At 40.3% G+C, this 27,551-nt stretch overlaps 1 protein-coding gene across 4 annotated transcripts in view; it reads right to left on the minus strand.

Moving 5' to 3' along the window:
* PHACTR2 (phosphatase and actin regulator 2) overlaps window positions 1-27,551 on the minus strand; it is a 72,216-nt gene that overhangs the window by 15,465 nt on the left and 29,200 nt on the right. For 2 of the 4 annotated variants that reach the window (XR_009277184.1, XM_058834936.1), the window contains exons 3-8: window positions 22,551-22,631; window positions 19,611-19,769; window positions 9,304-9,537; window positions 5,127-5,676; window positions 3,722-3,921; window positions 1,658-1,814 (exon numbers count right to left, since the gene is read on the minus strand). Coding sequence is in view for 3 of the 4 variants with exons in the window: in XM_058834936.1 (XP_058690919.1) it covers window positions 1,658-1,814; window positions 3,722-3,921; window positions 5,127-5,676; window positions 9,304-9,537; window positions 19,611-19,769; window positions 22,551-22,631 (1,381 nt within the window). In the remaining variant the exon portion in view is untranslated. Of the gene's footprint in view, window positions 1-1,657; window positions 1,815-3,721; window positions 3,922-5,126; window positions 5,677-9,303; window positions 9,538-19,421; window positions 19,522-19,610; window positions 19,770-22,550; window positions 22,632-27,551 lie in introns of those variants that run through there. The other 2 variants (XM_058834937.1, XM_058834938.1) reach the window with 2 other exon arrangements.

Here is a 27,551-nt window from a genome sequence, read left to right on the forward strand (position 1 = left end):
GAGCTTTACCTGAAACCTAATTCTATTTAGTTACCTATATATAAAAACTGCCATTACAAAAAATCCCAAACTGAATTATTAATTTTGTGATTTGTACTGGGGAGACCATGGTTGATATTGTCTCTGTGTTTACTAAACAAGTCCACTTGTTCACTTGAGGACAGGAGCAAGAAAAATTTCAGCAATAACACTTAATCCGCAGGTGTATTCAAGATAGATGTCTCTCTGTTCATCAGCACTCACACAGCTCACTACAGAATGTCTTTAGCCTTGTGACACTCATCCAATTCAAATTACTCTTGGACTTACAGATTTGTCCCAGAGGACTGGCAGGTTTACCACAGGTGAAGAGTCCCAGGTGTAGCAAGTCCCAGGTGGGGACCTGACTCAACCCTGACTGAGCTGTGGGAACCGATTTTCCACCAGACCTTGCTGCCAGGTGCTGACCGCCATGCCAGGAATTTTTAAGAAACTGGCATCAAACTCGGATGTGATTTTGGGTAGGAGCACAGCCTTGATGCACACAGATGTTGTCTCCTGCCATCAAAGCAGAGCTATGTGCATTGCCTTTCAGATCTCCAGCAGAACCCACAAAGCAGCTTCTGCAGTTCCAGTCTGCCTGGAGGACTGACAAGCAGGATGTGATCACCAGAGCTGGGATTTGTTCAGGAAAGCAGTGATAACAACCATGCCTCTTTATTAGCAGAAGAAAAATGACTCTTGGGCTCTACCCAGTAGATGTATCACTCTTACAGCTCAGTAATGAAATAGCTGCCTTGGCCAGACACCCAGTTCACAGAGCAACGCAGCTCATCTTCTGGGTGTTGATGCAGGGCTGCGTACTCTGTACTGGAGCCGTACCGACTGGACTACTCTGTATCTGGGAATCTCCAACAAACAGGACATCAACCAAATCTGGAAAACATTCCTGAGCCAAACAGAAACAAGGACAGGTCTAGAAAAATACAGGCATGCTGTAGTCTATTCTCAGAGACCACAGAAGCCAAAATAAACATGAAGATTTTTTTTGTTTTAAAACCTGTAAAAGGCAAGTGAATTTTTTTATGCAATGTTCTCAAGTCCAGAGGGAGAGAGTAATATATATCCCACAGTTTAACAGTTTGAGAAAGACGTGCCTCAGAGGTGGGCACAGTAAAACACTAAACACTGACTCGCTCAACTTCTTTTGCTGGAATCAGCATATGATATGAAGGAATGAAGGAACTGGAGAGCCAGGGGAGGAAGAGAAGGATCAGAAGGGACAACATGCACAGGGGACAGCATGCTTTATGGGTCAGGAACTACTGCTCTGTCTGAGACGGGTATACAAGTGGAAGTTCTGCTAACAAATTTGAGAAAGAACCTGAACCACAGCATTGATTATTGTGGACTCATTCTTACCCTCTTCCTCTTCTTCGCTTTTTTTCAACCAAAGTACTCAAAACCCCAAAAGCTCAGATTTTGTTTCTTGCAGGACAACAAATCTATTATTAACACTTTAAAGTTTTTTGAGAAATAAAAACATCATTTTCCAGGCAGTTGTACCACAAAGATCCTGCAATGCGTATTGGGCTGCATTTAAAACATGAACCCAGTGTTCTCAGTTCTCTTATTCCACCTCCACCCAGTGAAACCACATTTACCCCGTGACTGATACCTCACTAGCTTCGTTCCAATCTGATGTCTGATTTCCTGCCTCTCCTCTTCAGATGTACGCTGCAAGATGTTTTTGTCTTCTAACTCTTTCTTAGATGGTCTGTTGCCAAGTTTGATAGCAAGAGTATCCCTACGACGAATTTTACTTGCCAAAGAGCCTGAGGAAAGGAGTAGGGTAGATTCAGTTCATTCATGCTCAGGTTACAGACACAAACTCTGAGTAAGAACTTTAATACCTCCCCAAAGCAACCTTGTTCCCACATGCAGGAGAAGAATTCTAATTAACATCAAAAGAAAATTTTTAGCTCAGTTCATGAAAATAAAAAGCTAAAAGGCTTGGAGGAAAAAGCTAACAGCCAAATTGATACAAACATCACACATCTGTGAAGTGATAGGATAAAAATGACAAATCTACACTAAAATGTCTTTGAAGTCTAATACATTACAGGTTGGCTTATTTATCTACTTAGTATATTTAGCAACCTGCTGCTCTTTTTCTTCAGCCTTAAATGGTTTAGTCCCATTCTATCATCATTTCCTTAATTCTTTCAATTTTTTTTTCAATCAATTACCACTTAGTTCTTTTATAGTGCTTTCCATCTCTAAGTTATTTGTAAATTAAAACCAAAAATACAGCTTAGAAAAGTGCTCTGAGTGCTTGTAAAGTAACCTAGGCAGTAGTCCCCAGACACTGAAGCCATCTGTTCTCCATAAAACTGACACTCTAGGGACAAGGGCTTTGCAGCTTGGCCAGCATTAGCTTCAGAGTGCTGTGGAAGGAAGGGCATTTTTCACAGCCTTTGTAGTATTTCCTTTGTGCCTTGAATTCTGACTGAGGTGGGCTACATATGCCCTAGGTTGGCAGATTTTCACTGTGTAGGGCAGATTTTCACTGTAGGGCAGATTTTCACTGTGTAGGGCAGTTTGGCTCCACAGGCTCCCAGCTCACTTCTCATAAGACACTGTACTGCTGTGTGAACACATGAACTTTTGGTTTTTATCACTCTGGGTTGTATTCAGACCCAACACAGAACTGCAGAAGACTTCAGCCTCTTGAGCTACCTGACACTTCACCTTCTCGTGCACCAGCGGCCAAGATTGAAAAAACAAACATGTTCATTTTACCTCATGCCACTTTGGCACACTGGACCTTGGTGTTCAGGCCTTCTTCGCTGAGCACAGTGAAGCACCTCCTCCAAAAAAGCTGTGAGCAAGGCTCTCAAACCATGGTTTGATGGTGATTTCATACTGACATAAGGCCACCCTGGAGGAGGTAGAGGGAGGGCTGCCTCCTTCCTGCTCCTGACAGCCTGTTGCTGCCACCTTTTTTGCCCAAGCAAAGGAGAAGCCTTTGGGTGAGCCGGGGCAGGGAACCACAGATTCTATTGAAAATCAGCTCAACAACAGCTGCTCTGGCAAAAATAAACATGAACTCTAGCCTAAGGAAAGAACAGCTGGGAGCAGGGATTAGGCAGAAATGGGAGCAGGAAAACCCCTTCAGCACAGCAGGGCATCTGCCCTGTTTGGGTGATGATAGAGTCATGACTGTAGATGAAATTTCAAAGCTGTAAAACTTAGATGTAATCTACTGAGATCTGCTCTGTCTGCTAAGGTTGCTCCAATGCTTAAAACATCCTGATCAAAGAGGTACAAGTGACTTTCAGACAGTGAAGCTGCTGACTGATGGGCTTCCTCTGTCATCCACCACACCTGTAACTCCCACAAGGAACTCATGATGGGGGCAAGCCAAATGAATGGCTTGTGATGCCCTAAGGCATAGGCCTTGTTCCACCCTCATGTCCTTTGGAGCCTGTTCCTCCCACCTCCACTCTCCTCCATGCAATGATTGATCTGCTCTCACTCATGCACAGGCCCCAGCAGGTTTCTGATCATGATTGCCCAGGAGAAGCAGGACACTAATTTCTCAGTAGTGACACAATACTAAATCCCTTAAAAGCATTCTCTGCAGCCATTCCTCTCTCTGCCTCACAATAGCATGGGTCAGGCATGCTCACAAAATGCAATCTGTGAAAGGCAACCCACAGCTTCTGGGCAGGATGCTTACTTTCAGTACTTGCATTCTCATCATCATCATCATCGTCATCATCTGTGTACAGGATTGGCCCGTCTGAGTCCGAGTCACTGCCATGGCTCTCTCTGCTACTTTCACTCTCAGGAGGGGCAGCAGCATCAGAAGCCTCCTCCACTGCTTCAGAGAACGCTTGATCTGGAGCCTCCCCTTCTTGGTCTTCTTTGGTAGACAAGCTGTTTATTCATGACACATTAATACAAGCAGAACAAAACACAAATGAGAAGCAATTGAATAAGCAAGGATGACAATAAAAGTTCTGTTAAGCAAAGTAATTCCTTTCTAAAAAACATATGTATGTAAGACATTTTTAACATATGCAGATATGTATGTCTCCATGTATGTGTGTTAGGAAAAAGGAATCTGGAATGATGTGCTGCATTAAAGACTGCATTAAGAAAAATCCTAATTGGTTTTTATTTCCTATAGGGTGGGAACCAGAGAGAAAACAGTTCATAAAGCTGGGGGGTGAGAGGAGCAAGTTAGAGAGCAGATTGGAGTGGAAAGTTTACTGTTCTAGAAGCCTAACCCTATTGATTGTAAATACAGTTTCACTGCAGTTGAGTTCAAAATGTTCATGCTCATCACTGGTGAACGTGGTGATCAACAGCAGATTGTCCTTTGCCTTGGGAAGATCTTTATGTAAAGGAAGGGTAGAGCAGGGGGAGATGCAGCACTGGAATGTAGAGCTGGCAACAGATGTACCGGTAAGAATTTAAAGGAAGGTCTCTAGGCTACTGGCATCTAGACTAAACCCTCCTGGATTTATATAAAATATACTGATTTTTGTGGCAGAGAAAAGACAAATTAATAAGCCAGTTTCATTTTTCTGCCAACTATTTTGCTTAAAAAATGTAATTATGACTTTTCTCTTAATCAGTTTTTACAGTACCTGAGATTTAGACAAGTAACTAGGTAGTAAAAAACACCTATTTAAAGCCTGAAACCCTAATTTTCAAGTGTTCAAGTAAATTCATCTATTGAAACTGAGAACTATAGCAGTGAGATATTTAATGATATCTAGAGAAAAAAAAACTCTACAGAAAAGATGCCCCTTATAATCCGGCATCATTTCTTGTTTGCCTTTATGAGATAAATAAAAGTGCCATCAGCTTTGAGCGGAACTTTTGCTGACCCCAGTGCCAGCCACACAATGAAGCAAGAGACAGGTCATGAGCAAGGACCTTTTGTGGAAACATGAGGTAGCACAAGTGAAAGGCTCAAAGGCGCTGGGAAGGAACAGACTGTGCTGGGCTGCAGCACAAACTGTTCCCAGTCAGCAGAAGAAACAGAAGAGATCCCCACGTGCCTACAGTGCAAAGAAAGGTGGTTTCCTTGGCTGTGGTCTTACCGCTGCCCCAGGAGAGCCATACTGTCTCACCTTTCCGTGTCTTCTCCTCCGGCATCTGGAGCGCTGCCGAGGGCTGCGCTGCTCAGACTCTTGTCTGTGCCACACTCAGTCTGGAGGAGAGGCTTTGTGTCTGACCCGGGGCTGCGTGGCCCTGCCACACAGCTGTCTGGCACATCTTGGGCATCTGAGGAGCCAGCAGGCTGACTAGCTGCAGCAGGAAAAGGAGGTGGAAGTGGAGGTGGAGGAGGGGCAGCGGTGGGAGGAGGGGGCACAACAAGCTTGCTCGACTGGTCTGCATTCTCCATTTCAAAAATTACTATGGAAGTTTGTTCAGGCTTGGGTTTTTCTGCCTTTGCTTCCAAACCGTTTGCTGTCGCAGCTGAGGGGGAAGAAGCAGCCCCATCTGGTGCTGTTCGTGGGGCTGACTGTTTCCCAGGTTTTTTCTTGCCCCTGGGAGTCCCTGATGTGCCAGATTTGCTGGAAGTCTCCTTAGAGGCTTTGGGATGAGATGATGTGGACGAAGGAGATGGTGATGAAGAAGACTTGGAGACTGGTAGTTTTTTTGCATGAGAGGAACCAGCTAAAACAAGAAAAGAAAAGGCATTTTACAGTCTTGCAATTATATGATTTTTGCACTGTATTTTCTGCATGGATTGCCTTGTGCTGGTCTTTAAAAAATAAAAAAATTACACTCGACTGAGCCTTCTACAATACTTCATGTAAATGCTTGAGATGATTAAACGTTGCAGTTCCAATTTCACCTTTGTGTGGGAGACACTGAAATGATGAATACTTGCCCAAGAACAGCAGAGAGGACCAACCTTACACATGGGTAAGAATTTGTTTTGAGCATTCTGCATTGGCCCATTACACCTGGCCTGGACATCATCTAAGAAGTCCACTACTTACTCTAAAAATACGTGTAGTGTCCTAGCTAAAAAAAAAAACAAAAACCAAAAAACAAAATCCAAATAGCTCCCTGGCAGAGAAAACTGCCTGACCTTTCCTACTACATGAACTTTTGGTCTCATCACTGAAAACCCTGTTATTTTCCTTATACTTTTCAATGTACATCTGAGGACTGTTACTGAGTAGCAGTCAATTACCCTTCACAACGTTATTGCAACTGGTGTTCTCCTACTTAATGAAAAACAGCAGAGGGGCAGCAAAACAAGGTGTATTTTCAATTCCAGCTGGGTCTGTGCATAAAAGAGAGGCAGAAACCACTGCTGTCACTCTGTACAAATGGCCTTCAGAAGAGAGGAGGCACTGAAGGCCTCCTGTATGTACTGGAAGCTTTCATTTTACCTGTGACCAACTTGGGCAGTCTTGCAAATGTAGTGAAACAAGGTTTGACAGTAGCTGTACAAGCTGGCCAAGCTGGCTGTTTAATCCTGTGGTACTCACCATACTGAAGCATACATGTATAATGAATCTGACCAGAGATTTCAGCTAGCCTGCATTTCCACGTGCGTTCCATCCACGTTTCTGATTGCTGTGTTAATGCACCCATCACCTGAGATGGGAGCTTCAAAACTTCTGACTTCCATTTAAAAAGCAATAAAAATGACAACTATCTAGCAGTTCAGTCCTTTTCATCAACATGCATCCGATTCAAACCCTTCTGATGGAGTAAAAATTCATTAACTTCCAGAGAACAAATGAAAGCGTTATAAAGTTACATAGCAGCCTTCTGGCAAAGCTTACTGAGTAAAATAGAAAGCTGTAATAGGAATCTGCTGAAAGGCCTACTTTACTTATAAACATTTAAATAAAAACACCCCCGAGCAGACTGGGAGAGAATCAAAGTGCAGATACTGGCCATAATAAGTTCATGATATAAAAACAGTTTTCACAGTGAGCCTGTTCTCAAAGGAGATGGAAACAAATTCAAAAGACACATTTTATTGTTCTCTTCTGTAGCTGTTATGGTTTATATACATTAAGAGTGCTGTGAAACTTTCAGTACATCTGAAAAAAAATATCATAGAAACTTCAGGCAAATCACTGTTCCTCTTTGTGCTCCCAGGTGACTGTAAAGGGCACTGTCCTGAATCAACTGATTCTGCACTTGTCTTCCCTCATCAGGTACAAATCACTCAATTTACATGCAAAAAAAAAAAAAAAAAAATGAAGCAGAAAAACAGCACAGGCAGAAGTTCATAATTAAGTAGAAATAGATGGTGCTTCCAAACTGCATATTATTTAACAGAAATCTTACTGAGTAGGTGGATGGTAGAAAGAAAAGGCTCTGTTCAGATCCACTTCAGTGCAGGCTGGAGGTCAACAGAACCAGTTACATGCTTACACTTAAGAACTGCAGCATAATATAAATATATGGCCACACAATTGTGGCTGGGAAAATGTTAAAACATGTTTCCATTGTAAAAGTCCTTACATTATTCTCAGAACCTGCAATTAGATACAGAAACTTAAAAGATTTCTCCCACAGAAAACCCCCCTACGCATTCACATGGGTCAAAAGTGCTATTGCTGTTGTTGTTTTTGACTGGGCTGGCTGACAATTTTCTGTCAGGCCTCTTTTCCAGTAGAAGATTTGAATTCTGATTAAATGAAAAATTTAATGGCTGTTGTTCACCCTTTGGCATACATCCATGCCTACATTTAAGTCCCATTCTCCCAATTCCACTATTTCAGTAAGGAAACCTTCTGTGTTTCCCTCAGGAGAGCCATGGCTCAGTTGTTACTCATATTCCTCTCCTCCTTCATGGGACTTGATCACTGGCTGCATCATGTGCTCACTTTTAAGGAGATCTGGCAAAACTCTTGTACTAATAGTGTTCCAAACCAGCTCTACTTACTAAGTACTGCCCCACTTTGAATGCACACAATGTATTTTTAATGTTGGAAGAAATTAGCAGTAGAATAAGGGATATTCGTGGATATATTTTACATCTGTATGGTCTCCAAGCATTGCCTGACATTTCAACAAAGCTAACAGAAGACAAATCTGGAACCTGAATGTGTTTTAATCTAAAAAGTCAGGTGACCCTGACAGCTTGTTACCAACCACTGGTATAAATATTTCTTTATGTGATGGATTGTTTTATTTCTGAAAGGTCTGCTGCTACAAGGCTGCTTCACCTAGGAAGAGCTGAGTTTTTCAGCTGCAAGTGAAATACAAGCTCAAAATCTGGATTTTCAAAATGTTTATTCTTGTAGTCGTCTGATGTAGTAGGACAGTTAATACCAAGTAAATGGATATTTTATGGCAAAGTTATTATGGTAACTCTAGAAGCCTTGCAATGTTTTCAAACAGTCCTCTTCTGTATGCTTCAAATACAAAATGTGCCAAAATGTACAAGCTGTGAAGAGAAATACTTGCAGACAAAACTGGAGGGACTGGAGAGCTTTCAAAGACAGACAGAGATTGAAAACACAAGGCTTCTATAAATTTGCCAATACATATATGGAGCCCATTCATCACAATACTGCTTGTGTTCAAATGATGTGGATGTTTTAATTTTGGTCATTATCTACTCTGCAACCATTCAAACTCATGGTCAGTACCTTAAGAGCATCCACCTATACTCTTTAATCTTGCATAACTGCTGAATTTTGGTTTAATAGTGTGGTGATAGACACATGTGCTATGTGCCTTATGACTGATATTTTCCATTTCCAGTACCTACTTAGAATCACAGCACCTGAGGGAAGCCTGGTCTTTTCTAATGGTTGTAAAGTTAATTTTTTTTTCTTTGTCAGCTAAACCAACTGCTATTCAACAGTCTGTTAAGTTGTCTTCATGGTTTTATTCTTAGCTTCTTTGTGATCTTGTAATACTGTCAAATTATTTGGAATAGTTGATACTTCGAGTAGAAAGTTAGAGCAATACCAAATTAGTTTTACTTAGGGGTAACTCGTGCTTGGTTTCAGAAGTCACCTTCTTCCCTGCTGATTCCTGAGCTGATTCTCTGGGTCAGTTTTTTGAACTTGAACTGGGAACTCAATGTTGTCTCTGACGTGCTCGGTGTTGTACATAGGTTCATTAAACGACGAGTGTATGTGTTGTTTGGGGGGTTTGTGGCCAGCAGAACCAGAGCCCAGCAGGAAGCACTCTACAAACATCCATGGCATGCTCTTCACTAACGTTGCTATGTACTGAGGCACAAGTTACCGTAAGACCAAGGCAAGCAGCCCCATGCACATGCACCCACCGTAACTGCACTGCGTGGGCAGTACTCACCAGCTTCTCGATTTGCACTGGCACCTGTTGGCTTAGGCGGCGGGAGAGGAGGCTGCTTAGCAGGAGCCTTTCCCTTTTTTTTAGCATGAGGGGCTTCATTACCCTTATGGCTGGTGGTGGTGGAAGCAGCAATGGCATTTTTTGGTGGTAGCGGAGCTTTTTTAGGTTTAGGCTTAGGCTTAGGTAGTGGTGGAGCAGGGGATGTCGATATTTCTGGGCAGTGATCAGTGCTCTCTATGGATAAGAAAGTGAACAGAAGCCAACTGACACAGACATACACCACGTAAAGTCAACAGCATGCCTCACAACAGTGACTACTTCTGCTGCTTGAGCCCTTGGGAATCAGGAGAGACTTCATCTTCCACCTGTTAATCAAGTATTATCTCAGAAGAAAATTACTGTTCACCTCAATTCAAGACATCTTCACGGAAAATATTTACCTTGAACTTCTCTCAGACACATATTCTAGACCTCCAAGGATCAGCATTTACATTCAGTAACCCAAACTAGAGTGTTGTCTTCAAACTAAACAAGGTAATGCTATTTACTTCTCTAACAAATCTCCTCAGCTTCTTACCCACCCTACCCTTCTTACCCTTCTCAACCCTACCCACCCCAAGATCAACAGGCTATAAAACTCAGATTCATGTGAACCTGAATGTGAATGGGGCTATTCTCTCAGCCACAGGCTTAAACATGGATATGCAGCAGAAATTTTCCAAATTTTCCCCTGAAGCAACCCATTCTTCTGAGCTGCACACTGCTTGCTCTTAGGAGCTTTATTTTGGGTAGCTTCCTCAGGGCATTTCTACTCTTCAGAAACAAACGAAGCTAAATAAGATAGGTTATCATTTGGCATGGAAATGCTCTCCCCTCCTGCAGGTCCTTTGGGTACTGTTACACAACTGCACTTTCAAGAGCCTAGAGTTCATTAGCCAGCAGGAATTTGATCTTTAGATCGTGCTGTGCAATAGGAATGGCTGTGCAGAGTGAAAGAGGACACTGAGGACCCAATATCCACAATCTGAAATCCACATTTCAGGAGACCTGACTTTGGACTGTCTTCAGGCTAGTTCTGTAGATTGCATGACTAGTGGTGGATGGACTACAAGTTCCTGAGTGCATCTTTTGACTTAGTTTCATCTAAAAGAAACCTGGTTTGTTTGTGGTCTGCAAACCAAAGAAGAGTCAGGATGACAAGGAAATTAATTTCAAAAGTGCCTACCTAATACCAGCTGTAATGATAATACAGGTGAGCCATTTACCATCAACATAGAATTTTGCAACATAATCACTGTAAAACTTGGTGTTCCCTGGTGGGAAGAGCTAAAGCTCCCAGATGGGAATCTTTATCTATTCAATTAAACCAATTCTGTGCCCATTTGGTCTCAAGATAGCCTTCCAAACCTTTCTGAAAAAGGAAATCATAGAAGCAAGAGCATTCCATCAGAACCACACAGGCTCTGTTTGCATGTTACTAAAAACTATGACTGGGAAAGAAAGAAGACAAGCAAATTCTGCAAAGACTTTTTCCTATCACTCAAGAGAAAACCATTTCATTTCTTACAGTACAGTCCTATTAGAGCCTCACTCCTAACACACATTAAATGGACGTCTTCATCTCCTTTCTTTCCCATGTAAAAGATTCCCAAGAGATAAGCAACACATTTTAAGATTAGTAGATGAAAAACAAATAATGTGTTAGACAACAAAGACATTCTTCCTCTCAGAAACAAAGCCTTTCCAACTTCTAGCTTAAGGTTTGTTAACATGAACCTAATGCATCACCTGCAGTTATTAAAACCAACATGCACACGTGACTTCATGAACTGGAGGAATTAACATTAACTGCCCAGTGTCCTCATTTTTTTCCAGCCTGTTATAGACTAATATGCTTTTGCTAAAGCTTTGAAAGAATTGTCTCATAGAAACCTTTTCCAATTTTCAAACAAATTCTTTTGAGCACAGATTCTTGTACCATCTCTTTGTTTTCCATAGAAAGACTTCAGATGGAGAAAGAAATATGCTTATTTGTTACATTTTGACCTCTTTTACAGCAAAAGGGTCTCCTTGTGAAATTCCACCTACCTTCATTCAAAGTTGAAATGCTGATATAATTCTGAAAAAGCAGGACATTTTAAAATTTGAAGTCCATTAAAAACAAACATGGGAAGAGAAGATATGATTTTGTACTTTGAAGATCCTGAGGGATGTCAGGATTATCAGAAATAATTATGTGTAAACAATTCTTTGCTATATGTATTAACTAAAGATCCATAATGCTAAAATTTTATTTACTAGTAAGAAATAATTTAAAACTTGCTTACTCATTTACCATTACTGTGTTTTGTTTTAGGTCATTAGTACAGAAAATGTTAAAAACAGAACTATAACCTAGGAAAAGTAATACACCTTTCACCATATCCTAAAGTAATATAGTCAATCTACACTAAACTATATAACTGATTAAATAATGTATATCAGAATTTATCTTCTGAATCAGGAAAAAAGGTACAAAATAAAACAAAATATGAGGCTAAAGCTTTATCTAGTTGCAAATAAACACATCCTAGTGACAACCGATAATTTTCAATTTTTATTTAGACAAATAACTAAAAACTATAAATGAAAACCAAAGCTGGAGCAGTTCATTCACATCAAAGTTCTTGCTTGCAGACTTCAACTGTGATTAAAACTGGCAATTGATATAGCATTTATTTTAACAGAAATGCCTTGCCATTACTGGAATACTATCTTTGTCTGAGACAGTTCTTTTCATACTGTTATGTACCTCATTCCAAAGACTGGCAGAGTGGCAGACTCCTGCACAGCCACATCCTACTTGCTCAGATAGTTACACCTCTCATCCAGTCCTGACTGCCCCTTGATTGCCAGCAAACCTTTTTTTTTACTCACAGCCAGGAGGAAATCTGTGGTGAAGATTATTATCTTTGACCATATTGTTCCTCCTGGCACCTTATTAACTTTGTTGCTTTTTCCTTTGTTAGCTTCATTTTTTTTATCTCAGTGTCAGTCTGATTTTGCCCATAGTACAGCTTCTCATTTACTTGAGACAGATTTCCAGTTCCCACCTGACCAGTCCATTACATCAGCTTTTGAAAGTGACAAGCCAAGTTTAAAGCAGATGCTTTTCATAACTTTTCCTCTGTTGACCTTCAAGCTTTGTGAATATTCACTGACTGCCCTCCCTCAAACTCCCCTCTGCCGTGATGCCAAAGCTGGCAATATTTAGGCTTCCAGTACTGTGCTTTTTATTCTGGTCTGCTGTCCTCTTGTTTTCCAGTGCCTAATCATAATGTCCTTTCTTTTACTGCAAGTCCATTGGAAATTTTTTGTGGTTTACTGCATCTATGTAAGATGCTATAATAAATGTCTGGTATATACAGAAACACTGTAGTAATACAAATAACTAATAACTGCCACAGGAGCTTGATCTTGAACAATGACAGAGATGGTCTGATGTCTGTAAATGGCTACAGATACAATTATGTCGTAATTGTACCTCTCTAACATGATTCTACTTGAATATGGACCCTTGGTCTTCCTGCCTGCTCTTTGTTTTGCCAAAACAAGGAGGCATCTGAATCAGTTCAGACCCATCTATTTTTTCAAACCAATCCCCCAGGTACCTCAGGACCAGCTGCAACACACTTCTATTGCTGCTGTTTTTCTTAATTTAGACATCTGTTCATCAAGAACTGACCTTTTAACAAAAGGTCTCGAAAATACATCAGATAGGAATATCTTTTATCCACTGCTGCCTTGATGGAAATAACTGCTGTAAAAGCAACTTGCCTATAAATTACTTCTTTAACAGGAAAGCAAATGTTAATATCTCATGAAACATTTGGACCAATAATATATTTATATTTAGAATAAATTTTCCAAAGGCCAGATTTTCAAGAAATCTCACTTTCAAATCAGATTTTCTTATTTCCAGAAATTGTGATTGGGGCCAGTCTCTAAACAAAACTCTGTTCTCATGTAAACACCTAAATGATGGTCAGATTTACAAAGTACTCAGTATACAACAGCTCCTGGGAGGACTCATCAAATCTGAAAGACTTTCAGAGAGATGCCAGTGCGCTACATGTACTAGAAAATCAGATTACTTATTTTCAAACTAAAATAAGTTTTGCAAAGGACTTTTGCAAATTCTGGACCTATGGATAATAATTGACCTATGAAAATCCTTGGCATACTTTCAGAAGATGACCTGTAAAATAGAAGATTTTTTTCTTTACTTCTGTGAACTTCTAAGGGACAGAAGGCCAGAGCTTTTCTACCTGGGGATTTTCTCCTACAGAACTGGTGTTTTTGTTTGTACAGCTCAAGCAGTGTTGTGGAGCTACCTGACAGAAAACCAGCAGTGCTGTAGCACAAGTGTATGATCTCCATCAACTGCAAAGCACCCTCCTCCTGGAGGATGAACACAACACACTGGAGAAACACTATGTAAAATGAAAGTTGGAAGTAATGTGTGTTTGTTGTCTTCTGCAGGATGGCTCCCTGCACGATGAAACTTAAAAGTTTTGCAGATCTTGAGTTTCCTTTGCAGACTGTGCAGAAAGCTGTGTTCTGATTAATCAAAATCCAGGAAGCTGTCAGTTAGGAACACGGAACACAGGACAAGACAAGGTGTCTTTTGTCACTTTTTTTGACTCATTGATTGTGCTGATGCAGGTGGTCAACTCAGACAAATCCTTTCATAAACTTCAGATTTAACCAGCCCCATTTTTTGTTTGTGCTATTGCAAATAAAATTCTGTTCAAGAAAAGACCCATTCTAATTATTAGAAAGCATTCTTTAATTTCCACTCTACTGTATTTCAAGCCACTGTTTATTCCTTTCTTCTTGTGCCAGCATTGTCCTTTAGCCATCCTCTCTCCTGGCTGTTTACCAACTTGCAACATTCATCTAATGCTCTCAAGCTCTTTCAGACTCTGTTTTGCTACACTGAACCAGGACAGCTGTCTCACAATACTGTTTGCAGCTCTCTCTATTCATCCTTCTTGAAGATGGATAAGCTGATCTGCATGTGTGCAGGCTTCTAGATCTTACTGTTTGTGTAATTTCAACAGCACTAAGTGCAAGAGGCCTTATAACATGACAGTGTAGAAAATAGAAGGGAGAAAGGGAAAGGTGTTATATCTCACCTAAAGCAACCACATTCAGATATTTTGCATTAGTTCCAAGATAAAAAAGGTAAAAAAATCCTGACTGTCATCTTATATTTTTAACTGCTCAATCTTTGTGTAAGAAGTAAGCTGCTAAAGAAAAGAGAGAATGCCTAAGACATATTCACTGTCAGCTGATCTGTGAGAATCTTGGAAGGCATGTAGGCTTCTACATTCTCTTATACTTTCTGTAAAGATATACTCAAATAATGAAATAGTTAATTCATAAAAATAACGTACACAACATTAATTCTAGAGCCACATTAGGATATCTTTCCTATAAAAGAGAAAAACTGAAACAAATAAACCAGCTTTACAAGTCAGGAGCTTTCTTCAAGCACTCAGTTTTTGTCGGTGAAAGCCTGTGCCTCTCACGTCACCCTGAGCCAACCCTGCTGCCTTAGTGGACAGGCTCTGGCCAAATACAGCTTTATCTAGAGTAGCTTTCCTTTTAAGAATACTTGGATTCAGCCTCATTTACATAGTTCAGGTGATGAATCGAAGATATACTATTCTTAGAAGAACTGGTTTTAGCCAGTAAATAACTCAGCTGGAGTGAGAGATTCCTAGGAAGTCAGGCAAGAAAGCCCACAACCTTTTATGTATGCTGCTCATACCAATGATCTACAGAGCTCAGGAGTGTAGGAAGGCAGCTAGGCACACAAGAGGGACCAAAGTCTGCCTAGTTTCTCACAGTGACTGGTTTCCAGGTTTAATCTTCTGAAACAAAGCAGGATCTTGTCTGAGACACTGGAAGATGAGGCTTACTACCTTATATTCAAACAAGTTTTGTCCTGCTTTGGGGAAATAAAGAAAAGATCTCTGAGAAATGGAACCTAGAAAATTAGACTTTGAAGAACATTCCTTGGTAGACAAAATAAAGCATTAGAGAGCAATGATGCATGGTTGTAGGACCAGAGTTTGTGCCTCAAATTTATTTTCTTTGGTTACCCATATGAAAAAGGAAAGATTAAATTTAATGGCAGATTTAAGAAGAGGAGACAAAATACAGAGGAAAGAACCCATAAACCCAACATAGTAAGGCCTGGAAGTTTTTCCACCTCTCATATGAGAGTAAGCCTCTTGGGGGAAAAAATATGCACATGTAGCCCAAAAATTAATTTGGAAACAGGACTAAAAACTGTTTCTTTTACTTGTGTTTACTTCAGAAATGGGGAAACCTGAGAAGATCAATCTCCTATAAATGGCCCAGGAACATTCCAGAAGCTTATGCCCCATATCACCCACAGCACCTGTAACAGAGCTCTGGCTTTCTGCAATGCAATTATTTATCAAAGCAACACCTAACACACCTGACTGATGGTATGCAAAACTGAATTTCTTACTATTTTTTTTCCAGGCAGTATCTTGCTGATGGTTACTGAGCCTTTCACTTCTTCAAACCCAAGCTAACTATGAGATCTGGAACCATCTGCAAGAATCATTAAAAGGTTTAGCTTGCTTTGACAAAAATGAGTAAGACCAAAGTTTACAAACTGAACTCAGATACAAATAAGGGGTTCTTTTGTGCATCTGTGTTTCAGAGACATCTTGGGAGGGCTGAAAGGAGAAAAGTGTCTCTGGCACAGTACGTGGAGGCTTTACCATGGGCAGCATGCATGCTGCATCACTACACTATGTCCTGATACCTAGGGAGGAAAACAGTGCCATTTTGACACCTATCCTACTGATGTGGCTTTTGATTTTGTCCAGCACTGCTATGGGGGACAGGAGGCAGAGAGACTCCTTGGATCCCCTTTGCAATTCTTCACCTGGAACCTGGAGCTCTGGGCAGTGCTGAGGGTGCTGCAGATCAGTGCTACGGCTCAGGAGCCCAGGAACAGCAGGAGATTTCAGTCTGCTGCCCAAACACGCAGGGTGTTCTTTGATAATGCTGCCTCTCCACTTGCTGCTCTGTATCCCTTGCAAGGCTCACAGATAAAATAGATATAGTTTAACTCTTCATTTTCTGCAAAAGATGCTAGTGACTTTCCTTAGTCATAAGAGAAGAATTCAGAAGTCAACCCAGTACAAACACTAATAAATGATCTCAGAAAAAGATTCATCTAATTTTTCAACATCATGGCTTTATCCATCAATTACCTGCTTTATGTTAAACTGTCACTTGTTTCTTATCATCCTGCCATAAAGGAGAAATTTTCTTTTAAACACCCTGCTTGTAAGACTGTCACCATTACTACAAATAGTAACAGTCATACTATTAAATTGCCCAAGAGAATTTTTCACCAAACACAAAAGGCACCTGTGAGCTGACAGTCAGCAGATGGGTACATAGCTTATGGAACTGCCTGGCAGCCAGGGAAACAGCTTTCAGGGGCCGTCTTCTTCACTTGCTTCTGCTTTACTCATTTTTATATGCATGGCTGAGCCTATTGCTTGCCCTGTGGATACTGTATTTCCATAGCTTATGCTGAAAAACTGTTTTTCCTTTAACTTGTTTTAACTCCTAACATATTCCACATTCTACAGCCTGCTGCTGCTGGCTCTCACAGTGCTATCACAATGTGCCTCTATCATGCTCTTTTTAAGCTTCTGGTTCCTGTGGTCATCACATTTATATGAGAAGGACATTTTCAAGACCCATTTCACTGTTCAAGTTGAACAAGAGGACAAGTAAAGACCATCACCGTTTCACAAGAGCATTTTAAAACAACCTTATAACGTCACGGGGCTGAGATGCATTTTTGGGCAAACTTTGACCAGAGGGAGTTGGAAATGCAGCACACTTGCTAAGCAGCAGGAATGAATCCTGCCTTTGGGTCTTACAAACATGGAAGGTGTATATATCTTCCTTCAAGATTTACACCTAAGAGTTGATGACTTTAGAAGCCTCACATTAACCTCATTAAAGATGAACTACTTGCAGCCATTACTCCTGACTATCAATATACCAATACTGACTAGTATTCAATCCCCCTATCTCAGTTCTCATGATGGACGGTTGTGATCTGAAGCACCAGCACATTTTATGGTCTCAGCAGAAGACAGTGAGCTAAGTATTCCTGCTTCAGCTCTGATTTTGATGTCCTGTGAGCATTAGCAAACCTCCACTCTGCAGCTGTTGATTCCTCGCTCTGCCAGTGGGTGTGGGTGTAATACAAATGTTCTTCATCTGCCATAAAAAAATCACCCAGGATTAATCTGCCAGGTGAGATGTTGTGGGCCTTACTCTTCCACTGAGTTTAGCAGGCTGGCTCACCTTTTTGCTTAGTGTGCTATAAATTAAAAAATAACTGAAGTGTACTCACAGTGACTGTGGGGTGACTTGTACTGGGTTTACACAATGTAACACTGTTTCTGATACATGGAATTGATCCTTAACACCTTTTGTGGGGAGAATATTGCTGCAATAAATCTATCTCCTTTTGTTTCAGGGCACTCAAGATGTTAACTCATAGGAGAACTTCATGTTTAGGTGCAAGAGGAAAGTATACTTTAAGGGGTTTGCATCTTCCAGATGCTCATATTGAGATTCCAAGAAGCCTAGAATACCAGTTTTTCTCATTTCTTGTTTTCTTTCTCTTTCCTCCATATATTCTTAATTTTCTGAGAGGGACTGGAGTGGTAGCTATACTTTCTTTTATATTGAGTCTATTCCTGTAGGGCAATAATTTTTAATTTTTCCAAAATCAAAACAATATATTGGGAGTGCAGAGTCTAATAAGATGTTTGAAATAGATATTGAACCTCTCCTGCTTCACTGGAGTTATACATTCTGCAAAGTCAGCTAGAGGGGATGTCAAGATGGTAAGAAATATGTATTTCTAAAAGAATAAACTGTACTTTAGGAAAACTTCCAAGTCCTGACAGTTCCAAAATGCTGTATTTAGTGATGCACAAAATAATAAGTGGTCTGATCTAACCTCAGAGTTAAACTGAACCATTTTAAAGGAGTTTTCCATGGCTTTTATAACTCTTTTCCCCTGACCCAATACACATCTGGTTCTAGTTGGCACCAAAAGATAGATGTATTTAAATGTCATGACAAAGGCTAATCTCATATTTCTGCCTTGTTGGAAGACAGGAAGTACTAGAAGTCTCTTAAGATTCTCCTTGGACATCTATCCACTTTTTACATAGTCAAGTGATTTACGTAGCTCTGAGAAGAATTCAAATTTTTGTGTTAGCTTAACTGACACTCTCAACCTCCAGAGGCTCATTCATCACTAGGTAGAGTTTAATAGAAGACATTGGAAAGGCTGTTCTGTCCTGGCTCCATGGCTTCAGCCAGCCATGAAGGTCTTGATCTTTTGTATCTTTGCTCTTTCTGCTAGGCAAAGTCCATTAACTGAAATAGTATTTAAGAACACTTTTAGACAGGGGAAAGAAGTGGTGCATTATTCAAGATGGTAGAGAAAGAAAATAAAATTGGTTCAAATCCTGTGATTCTACACTCATCTTTATATTTCCTTTATGAGTCAAACTCAGAGTAGATCTGAGTAAAGGTAGCAAAATCAAGATGGACCCTGGAACTGCTAAATATTTACCAGTATTTACTACAATTCATCTATAGAAAACCCTATAGCTAAAGAGTGCATTTTCCATAAATGGCCTAGTTTCTGTTTGCAGTAGTGACACAGCCCCTTGAATGTCTGTGAAGAGCTGGACTGCAAATGTTTAAGATTTCATGAAAACCAATTGGAATGAGTTTCTGGAGTTACTTTCAAGATGATAGATGGTTTTCAAGCAACTTAAACACTTCTGAACATTCAACCCACAAGCCGCTTCTACAATGATACTGCAAGGTGATGCATATGAACTCAGTGTGTTCTTTCACAAGAGAAAACCTGACACCAAAGCTCGGCCATGGCTACAAGGAAAGGCTCACAGTGAATTTAGAAACTGAACCTCCCTGCACGCATTGTGATGTTCAGATCATGCTTCTCTTTATGACCTTACCATATGCATAGGAAAAGGCATGGCTGCCAGTGACGGAATACTGGTGGTTCAGAAGTCCTATCTTCTCAGCAGGTTCTGCTGGCATCCTTGTGGCAGAATAGAACTCACAGCATGTATAGGTGCTAGTGGAAGAACACGTTAATATTTAAAGTAGGCAAAAAACAATCTGTGAAGAATATATTAATTTACCTTTCTGATCTTCTTTTTTTCCTTCTGATGCTGATGCTTTCTCTGATAAGGTGCCATTATTTCCACTGCCTTTTACCACATTTTCTTCCTGTATGGTTTCTTCACCAATGGCTATGGTGTGTCCATTTGAAGTTTCAAAATTTACTGTTACATCACCATCTGGAATGAAAATTAAGAAGTTACTGCCTAGTTTAACTACTTAGCACCTACTTATAGCACACAGCATCCCTCTGTGTTCAAACTTCTGTAGAAGAAAAGTAGAAAGACTTACTGAAATGTGAAACATCAGGCTGTAGATCTGCTCTGGAAAGTACTCTGTAAAGAAACTCTATAGGCTTTCATGTTCTCTGGTGGACACCTCTGCAGTAGCAGGCTTGGAAGTCCATGCTGTTTTCCTTCTTGATGTCTGTTCATGAGCATACTGTGCTCTTATCCCTGCATCTTGGTTTACACAGCAAAGAAACGTGTGCATGGACCACAACAAAGTTGTAACATGTTCCAGCATGTTCCAAACATGGAAAACGGGGTGGGTGGCAGAGTTGCAGAACTACTGTGGTGTACTCCCAGCACATAAATGAGCCAGGAATTCTGTCAGAAGTTCTCAGAATGTATGTGCCCATTTACTTAATAAAAATAAATCACAAGGATGTCATCCAGTCTTAAGAGCCAAGGTGAAGTCTTCCTGTATCACATATCATATCATAATTGAATTCCGCAAGTCAAATTCTTTCTCACCTCTGATGATACTTTACTCACCAGACCAGCTCAGCTTGAGAGTTTTTTTGATACTGAAAAAAACTTCTTTCTTTTCCTGTTTCTCTCTATATTGCTGAAAAGTGCTACTCCTGCTGGTTTACAGCTTTCTCTGCTCCATGCACTTTAAAGGTGCTATTGATTTTCTTCTCTGGTAATTTCTTTTTGCAGTATTCTCTTGCTGTCAATCCAAAAAACAAGCAAATCTACATGGCATCTCTTTGATTTCTCCCATTGGCTCTTCACTAACTGTGGCAATTCCACTTCTCTTCCTTGCTGAGTGTTATCAGACCTGGATGTTTGGCACTTCCCTGGTTTCAACACAATTATGCAGCCTCTGTCCTACCACCTTGGGTACTCCCACTAAAGTAATTGTTTCATCTTCTGTACACTAACATCAACTTGATTTGTAAAAAATGAGTTCTGCCTTCCTAACTTTGTCTAATTTACTACAGCTGACACTTGCACTTACCTTAACTGCAACATTCCGTTTCTTCAGCTTCTCTCTCCCAGGGCTTCTGAAATCCACTCTTTCCTCTCCGCCTCCACATATGGCACTGCCACCTCTTATTCACATCTTGCTTCTGCAAACACCTCCTGCCTCCAAGTGGCACTTGCCACTTTCCACTTCATTCTTCTGCACTCCATGTAAAACGCTGTCACTTCTTCACATTTCTTACCTCTCACATTTCAAGTCTCCGTGTAATTTCCTCTTTTAGCTTTCATCCCCATAGTAATTCTAACTACCTTCACACTCCTCAACTCTTTCCTACCTCTCCAATTTTAGCACCTTCAAACTAACCCCATATTCTTTCAAAATGTCCTTGAAAATTTTGATTTTCATCAAACATGAAGCACAATGTGATGCAGATAACACAGACCAGGTTGATATGGGAGAAAGAAGAGAAAATTGTTCATAATTCTATCCTTTTCCTCACTTTGCTCAATCCCTGTAAGGAATCCAAGTTAAGGATGGAAGGGAGGGTCAAGAGCACTGATGACCAAAGTATTCATACTTTTATCACAAATGATAGTATTTATGTTCAGACTGTAATCAACCTGAGAAGTTACCACATTTCATTAACTGTCCCAACTGAAAATACAATTTACAACCTTCAAAGGACAAGATCACACAGGTCCCTGTGTGGCAAAACCCACAACAGATTCACAGATGGACAAACTGAGAATTTGCAAGTCTTGTTTTAAGACAATGACAGTGGCAGTGACAAGTGCAGAAGCCAGCTATGCTGAATGTCATAGTCTGATAATTAGCCAAACTCTGTATGGACAAGTGATGTCACACATCAACAAACAAGCCCTTTACTTCTAAATATCTATGTGTATGATATAACCCATACACACTGATATTTTACTGATTCTTCAGATCACATAGAAAAATAAAATTTCTAGGTGAAAATAATTTTTAGAAAATGTAGAGTTCTAAGACTCTTTGACAAAATGACAAATGGTTTAATTTTAAGCTACAGAAAATTATTTTACTCTACTTTTATTTGATCTAGATTTATAAAAGATGAAAAATATTAGAGAGAATACTACAAGGAACATAATTGGATGTAGCATAGAGGTATCTACCTTGGCTTACTAATGCTTTTCAAAATGCAAACTCTGGCTAATGCCAGTTACTAAACCTTAGAGAATTTTGAAACAAGTTATTTCTTCCCCACAGTTTTGTGCTGGTGCCATTTGTGACTGTGGCCTGTGTGACAGCAGTGGGATCCACATGATCCCAGCACTGGTACTTTTTGATACCTGAAATGAATTATATTGATTTTTCCGGGTTCCAAAGCCCCTAATTTTTCAGCCAAAAATTCTCATTTTATACTCTAGTGGCTTTAGACAGCAGACCTTGACTCAAAAATAGATTTATCACTAATTAGAAAAAATTCTGGCAAGCAGTAAGCAGGAGCCACAGAAGTCACATTATTTACAGGGAGCATTCAAATACTTTAGGATATGACCAGAAGTCAGCTGTGGCACCTGTGGCAGAAGCAGTTACAGAGCACAAATCCCTTGACTTAACTTCAGTTGTCAGCTGGCCCAAATTACCTCTCACACTTCTCAGTTTGTCTCCTCATACCTATTTATACTACATGGAAACAATGCAAAAATGGCTTTATCATACACGTTTAGTGCTTAGTAGCTAAATTCTACTTAATGCATTATCACCTTGCTCAGGCATTTCCTTCAGCACTCCCCTTCTTATCAGCTCCTCTCTGCTTTGTCTTGTCGAAATCTTCCTTTCCAACACTGAAGAAAAAGCACAGTTAAGAATAGATTTACTCTCGTACTGCTGATGCTTGTGAAAAAAATGTAGAGAACTATCTTTATTTTACAGGAAGAGAACTCTTGTTTCCTCTGATTCTGCATGAGAAGTGGTTGGGGTTTTCATGGACAGTCCCTGAAAGTATTGCCCTGCAATTTCAGGCACAGAAAGTGGGGACTCGTGATTCAGTATCTTCAGCTCAGCAAGTCTCCTTGAGGCTTCTTTTATGGTCAATGCAAAGAGGTCCTTTCAGGATGAAATTGAACTCATCCTAGCACAGGCATTTAACATGTAAAAGAACCTTTTTCCCACTGACTTGATTGAGGAGCTCAGCTGGAGATACCTCCATCTGCTTCATACAGGTTTTGAGTAGCGAGACACAAATCCTGCTCAGAGCAAGCAGCTCAGAGTAGCCCTTGTGACATGCAAACTGTTTAAAGGAAAAAGAAAACCAACAAAAACAACCTTTAACAGAAGCTGGAGAGTTGTGTTCTAAAAGGAAATAACATCCTCATCGATTGATGCTAGCTGGCTTTCATGGAAGAAAAAATGCAGCATCCTGTTTTTAGATTAAAAAAAAAAAAGCAGCATACACAAAACCCCCAAGACTGTGGCATGAAGCATTTCTAATTATTATGTTTACTTCCCATGGGAAAAATGCTGAATAGTTTTATAGGGAAAAGCATTTACAGATGTCAGAATATCTCCACACTGCATCCCATCCCCAAACCGATGCAGTGATCTGGGAGATTATTGTAATGATCCATGCATAATGTTCACAAAATGCGAGCATCGCTTGTAAAATCCTGTCTCCCCTGTTAGGAAAAGATTGTCTCCCATCCTGATTCTGTTTTCATACGGCATCAAAATCCACCTGACATTTGGACCTCAAGGTGAGGGCATATGGTGAAGCTTCAGCTGTGCTGGACTTCATCCTATTAATGCTATGGGACAGGGCTATCTGTCTCATCAACTAATTCAAACACTCTCTAGGGTCAGTCTAATTGCCGTGTGCAGAGTGATAATACCTCTTGCAGTGTTTAATCTCACTTGTACCAGCCCAGTTGGAATGACTCAGGCATATAGTGAAGTGACAGGGTCCTGTGAAGGCACAGAGAGAGGCAATTTGACTCTTCTGAGAAAGCTGCCCTTCATAAATAGCAAAACACCTTCTCCAGCAGCAGGTACTCAGCTGCTGACACAACCAGACTGGTTGAGCTCAGGTGTCTGAAGGCATCTCTGCTTACAGTTTCCCACTCCCCTTCTCCATCAGTGAAAGGGATTATTGAAGAGAATGATAGAATTTGGGTTTCAGCTGGAAGAACCCTAAATCATCTCATTCCAACCCCTCTGCCATCAGCAGGGACACCTTCCACTAACCCAGGTTGCTTAAAGACCCATCCAGCCTAGTCTTGAATGCCTACAGCAATGGGGCATCCACAACTCTAGGCCACCTGTTCAGTGCCTTACCACCTTCAAAGTAAAGAATTTCTTTCTGACATCTGATCTAAACCTGCCCTCTTCCAGTTTAAAGCCATTCCTCCTTGTTCTGTTGCTACATGCTCTTGTAAAAAGTCCCTCGGATTCCGCGCTTCCTGAATTTACAGTACCAGGTTTATTTCTCACACTGCAAAGTGCAGGGATTCAGCAACTCCTCAACATGGGATGCATTTCCCCATCAAAATGGCATCAAATCCTGGCAGAAGAGCCAGAGGGAGTAAACATTTTGACCAGTCCAGTTCCAGCTACTCATGCCTGTGAGATCAAGAGCTCACATATGCAAGCATTTCTGGCTCAAGAACACATAAGCTATCTGTGTCTATATACTCAGGTATTTTGAGAGATCTGTCCACTAAAGGTCAAACTTCTGCAGCATTCAAGTCACATTTGACAGCATAAAGGAGCCTATGAGTGTGGCTGCAGACTCTCAATACTCTCAATACCAGCCAGCCACCTTGGGAGAGTGTGGTAGCCTGAACTCTGATCAAGTTAGGCTGCCTTGGGTCCCACACTGAAATTATTCACAGGCTCTCCCAGTTTCTCCCCTGTATTTTTTAAAGCACGAGCCTTGCAAATGTGTCACACATTGGCACAGGAGCACACCCTAGGCTTGCAAAGAGTTCTTCAGGTAGGGAAGCAGTCCCACAAAGACTGTTTTAAAAGAGATGGGGGGTCATGAAGACAGAGGACTACATGGGCAGGCATGGATGGAATGTCTTGGTTTTTCTAGAGACCAGATGCATTCACAAGCAGGGTGAAATCTCCTTTGACACAGCCCTGAAGGATGACCACCTTATGCACACACTTTATGCTTGCTTTGTTGCTGACATTGTAAATATTATTTTATTAGTATTTCAGCATTACAAATATTATTTAATTCCCACTCTTTTTTTCTCTCTGCTTCCTTTTTACCTCTGTTTTCTTGGGGACAGTGAAATGAAATCTCTTACATATCTGTGGACAATTCAATGCCACCTGAAAACAACAATGCATTTTCCATCAAGCTTAAGAGCAATGAATCAGACCTTCCCCCATCAATGTCTCTAGTTTTCAGGATTTTTTTTTTTTTCAGTTCTACAACATTGAATTAACAACTGTATTGAATTAATTATCATGGGAAATGCCAATTGTCATTAAAAGGCACGAACCCTTTACACTTCAACCAAAAAACCTCAAAGCATTTCATACATTACACAGGTTTCATAACAACCCTGAGACATAACTATCTCCATTTCACACATTAGAAAATTTGTGAACAGATAAGAAGCTTAAGTCCCAGTCCTCTATCTTCTATAATGCTAGCTATGATTGGTGTTTTTATGTAAACTGATTAAGCTCAATTAATTCAGCTTGAAATGATAATTTATTTTAAACGTTATTTGGCCCATGGAAAGAACATAAAAAAATCAAGCTAGTGTTCCCTACTACTATCATAATTTTAATTCCTACAAAGAAAAAGGCAGAATCTTAATTTGAATCAAAGTGACAAAAATATGTCCCCTTGTATAAGAGGAATGAGTAGTCTGTCAGCTTAGGAACTTATACTGGGTGCTATTTAGTCAGTGTGGATTCATCATAATAATTTATGGTTTGTTGCAGACTTTAGATTATGAAATATATTTTAGATTTACACAGTCAAGTACTTAGTACCATCCTCTCACCCAGCACCATCATTCAAACATTTCCTGACTTCTGAATGCTTGACTTTGTAACTATATAATTTTAGGAGAGCTTTCTGAAATATAGCAGTAGTCAAAAGTAATTAGCTCAGCAGACTGGTTTGAGACTCTCAAAACTCTGTGCAGTTAGGCTGAGTGACCAAATGATGCTATCAGTACAAATCTTTTCTGCAATATGTATATAAGAATATACATCTATCTAAGTGAATATATATATCTCAACATGTCTGTCATATATATGATACATAAATATATGTGTATTTATAAAGGTATGAATATATATATACATAAAATTTCAACATGAACACCAACATACTGTTTATAACTTTAAGCAGTAATAAAAAGGAAAGAACAATTTCTCCATCTGTGTACCCTGAGACTGATTACAAAGAGATACGTCCTGACTTTGAGGGTTACTGGTTATGAGTCCTCACCTACTGAAGAAGGCTGAGGTGAGGCAGGCAGGAAGTCTCCAGTCTCATGCTCCAGAAGAATCAGAAAATTACAGATCAAAATCTTTCCCCTGCTGCAGTCAGAATCAGACCTTACCCTGTCTTTAGGTGTAACAATCAAAAAGGATGTAAATTTATTGTACTGTAAGCAGCTCTCATTTACTCCAGTAAAACTTACTTCTCTTCACAAATATTTGCTTTTTTGCCCAATACAAATAATAGTAACTCTAATAATGGGAACAGTTTACCTCAAAAAGCAGCTCCTCTCTCTCTCTCCCCTTCCTCATCCCCTCAAAAAAGACTGCTTAGTGATGGTCAGCAGCTGTAAACCTCAGGCAGTCTTAAAATCCATTCTTCAACTTGAAGAGTGCTGTGAGATTCTGGATATTCTCCAGTATTTAGTTTTGTTCTTCTAAGAGAAGCCTGAGAGAATTCTGATTATTAATTTTTCTCTGACCTAGTAAGAGCTAAAATTGCCTTCTGATCCCTCTCTGTATATACTTTTGCAGTGAAGCTTTGAAGTGGCATCTACTTTGTGCCAAGACACAAACCACTGCCTTTTCCTTCACAGCAAAACATTGCAGAGGAGAGAAACCCTTGAGATGCTGACATTTTATGTTTGTTTTTCCTTGCTTTTGAAAGCCCTCTAGGCAAAAAGCATGCAGCCAGTGCCCAAAGAATAGACTTTGTGAGATAAAGTGTGGAAAATACGTTGCTAAAGGGAAAAATTCCAACCATCATTCCCACACTGGAACAGATATTAACATCTAACATTTAAACATCCCTAATTTTTTTTGATGTTTGTGGTGTTTTCTGTTTACGAACATCTTTCAGTTGCTCCTAGGACAAAAAGCGGTCCATGGCACACGTCCTGGCAAGGCCGTAGCATGAACCTATTTCAAAGAGCCTATTGAAAACCCAGAGAAAGTAGTGAGAGTTCCTTCCAATAGCCTATGTTCTGTCTTGGAAGAAACCCTTTCTTCAGCTGCCTGTGGACTGACCATGCTGAAGCCCTGCTAAGAGAACTGGCAATAAATGAGGGTCACTGTGCTCTCTCCCATGGTCCCAGGCCAGGAAATGGGCTTCCTGCAGAAGAGGCAGGCACATACACAGCCCCCACTTGGAAATGTAAATACACCTCTGATTCACTAGTGTGAGGAAGAGGATATCCTGTGGGATTTTTATTTTGAACGGAAGTCTTCGCATTTCCTTCTCAAGTTAGATAAGCAAGTTACTTCTGCCGTGTCACTAAGCAAGCAACGAGGAGCAACTT

Source organism: Poecile atricapillus, chromosome 3, assembly GCF_030490865.1.
Source record: "Poecile atricapillus isolate bPoeAtr1 chromosome 3, bPoeAtr1.hap1, whole genome shotgun sequence".
Taxonomy (NCBI): domain Eukaryota; kingdom Metazoa; phylum Chordata; class Aves; order Passeriformes; family Paridae; genus Poecile; species Poecile atricapillus.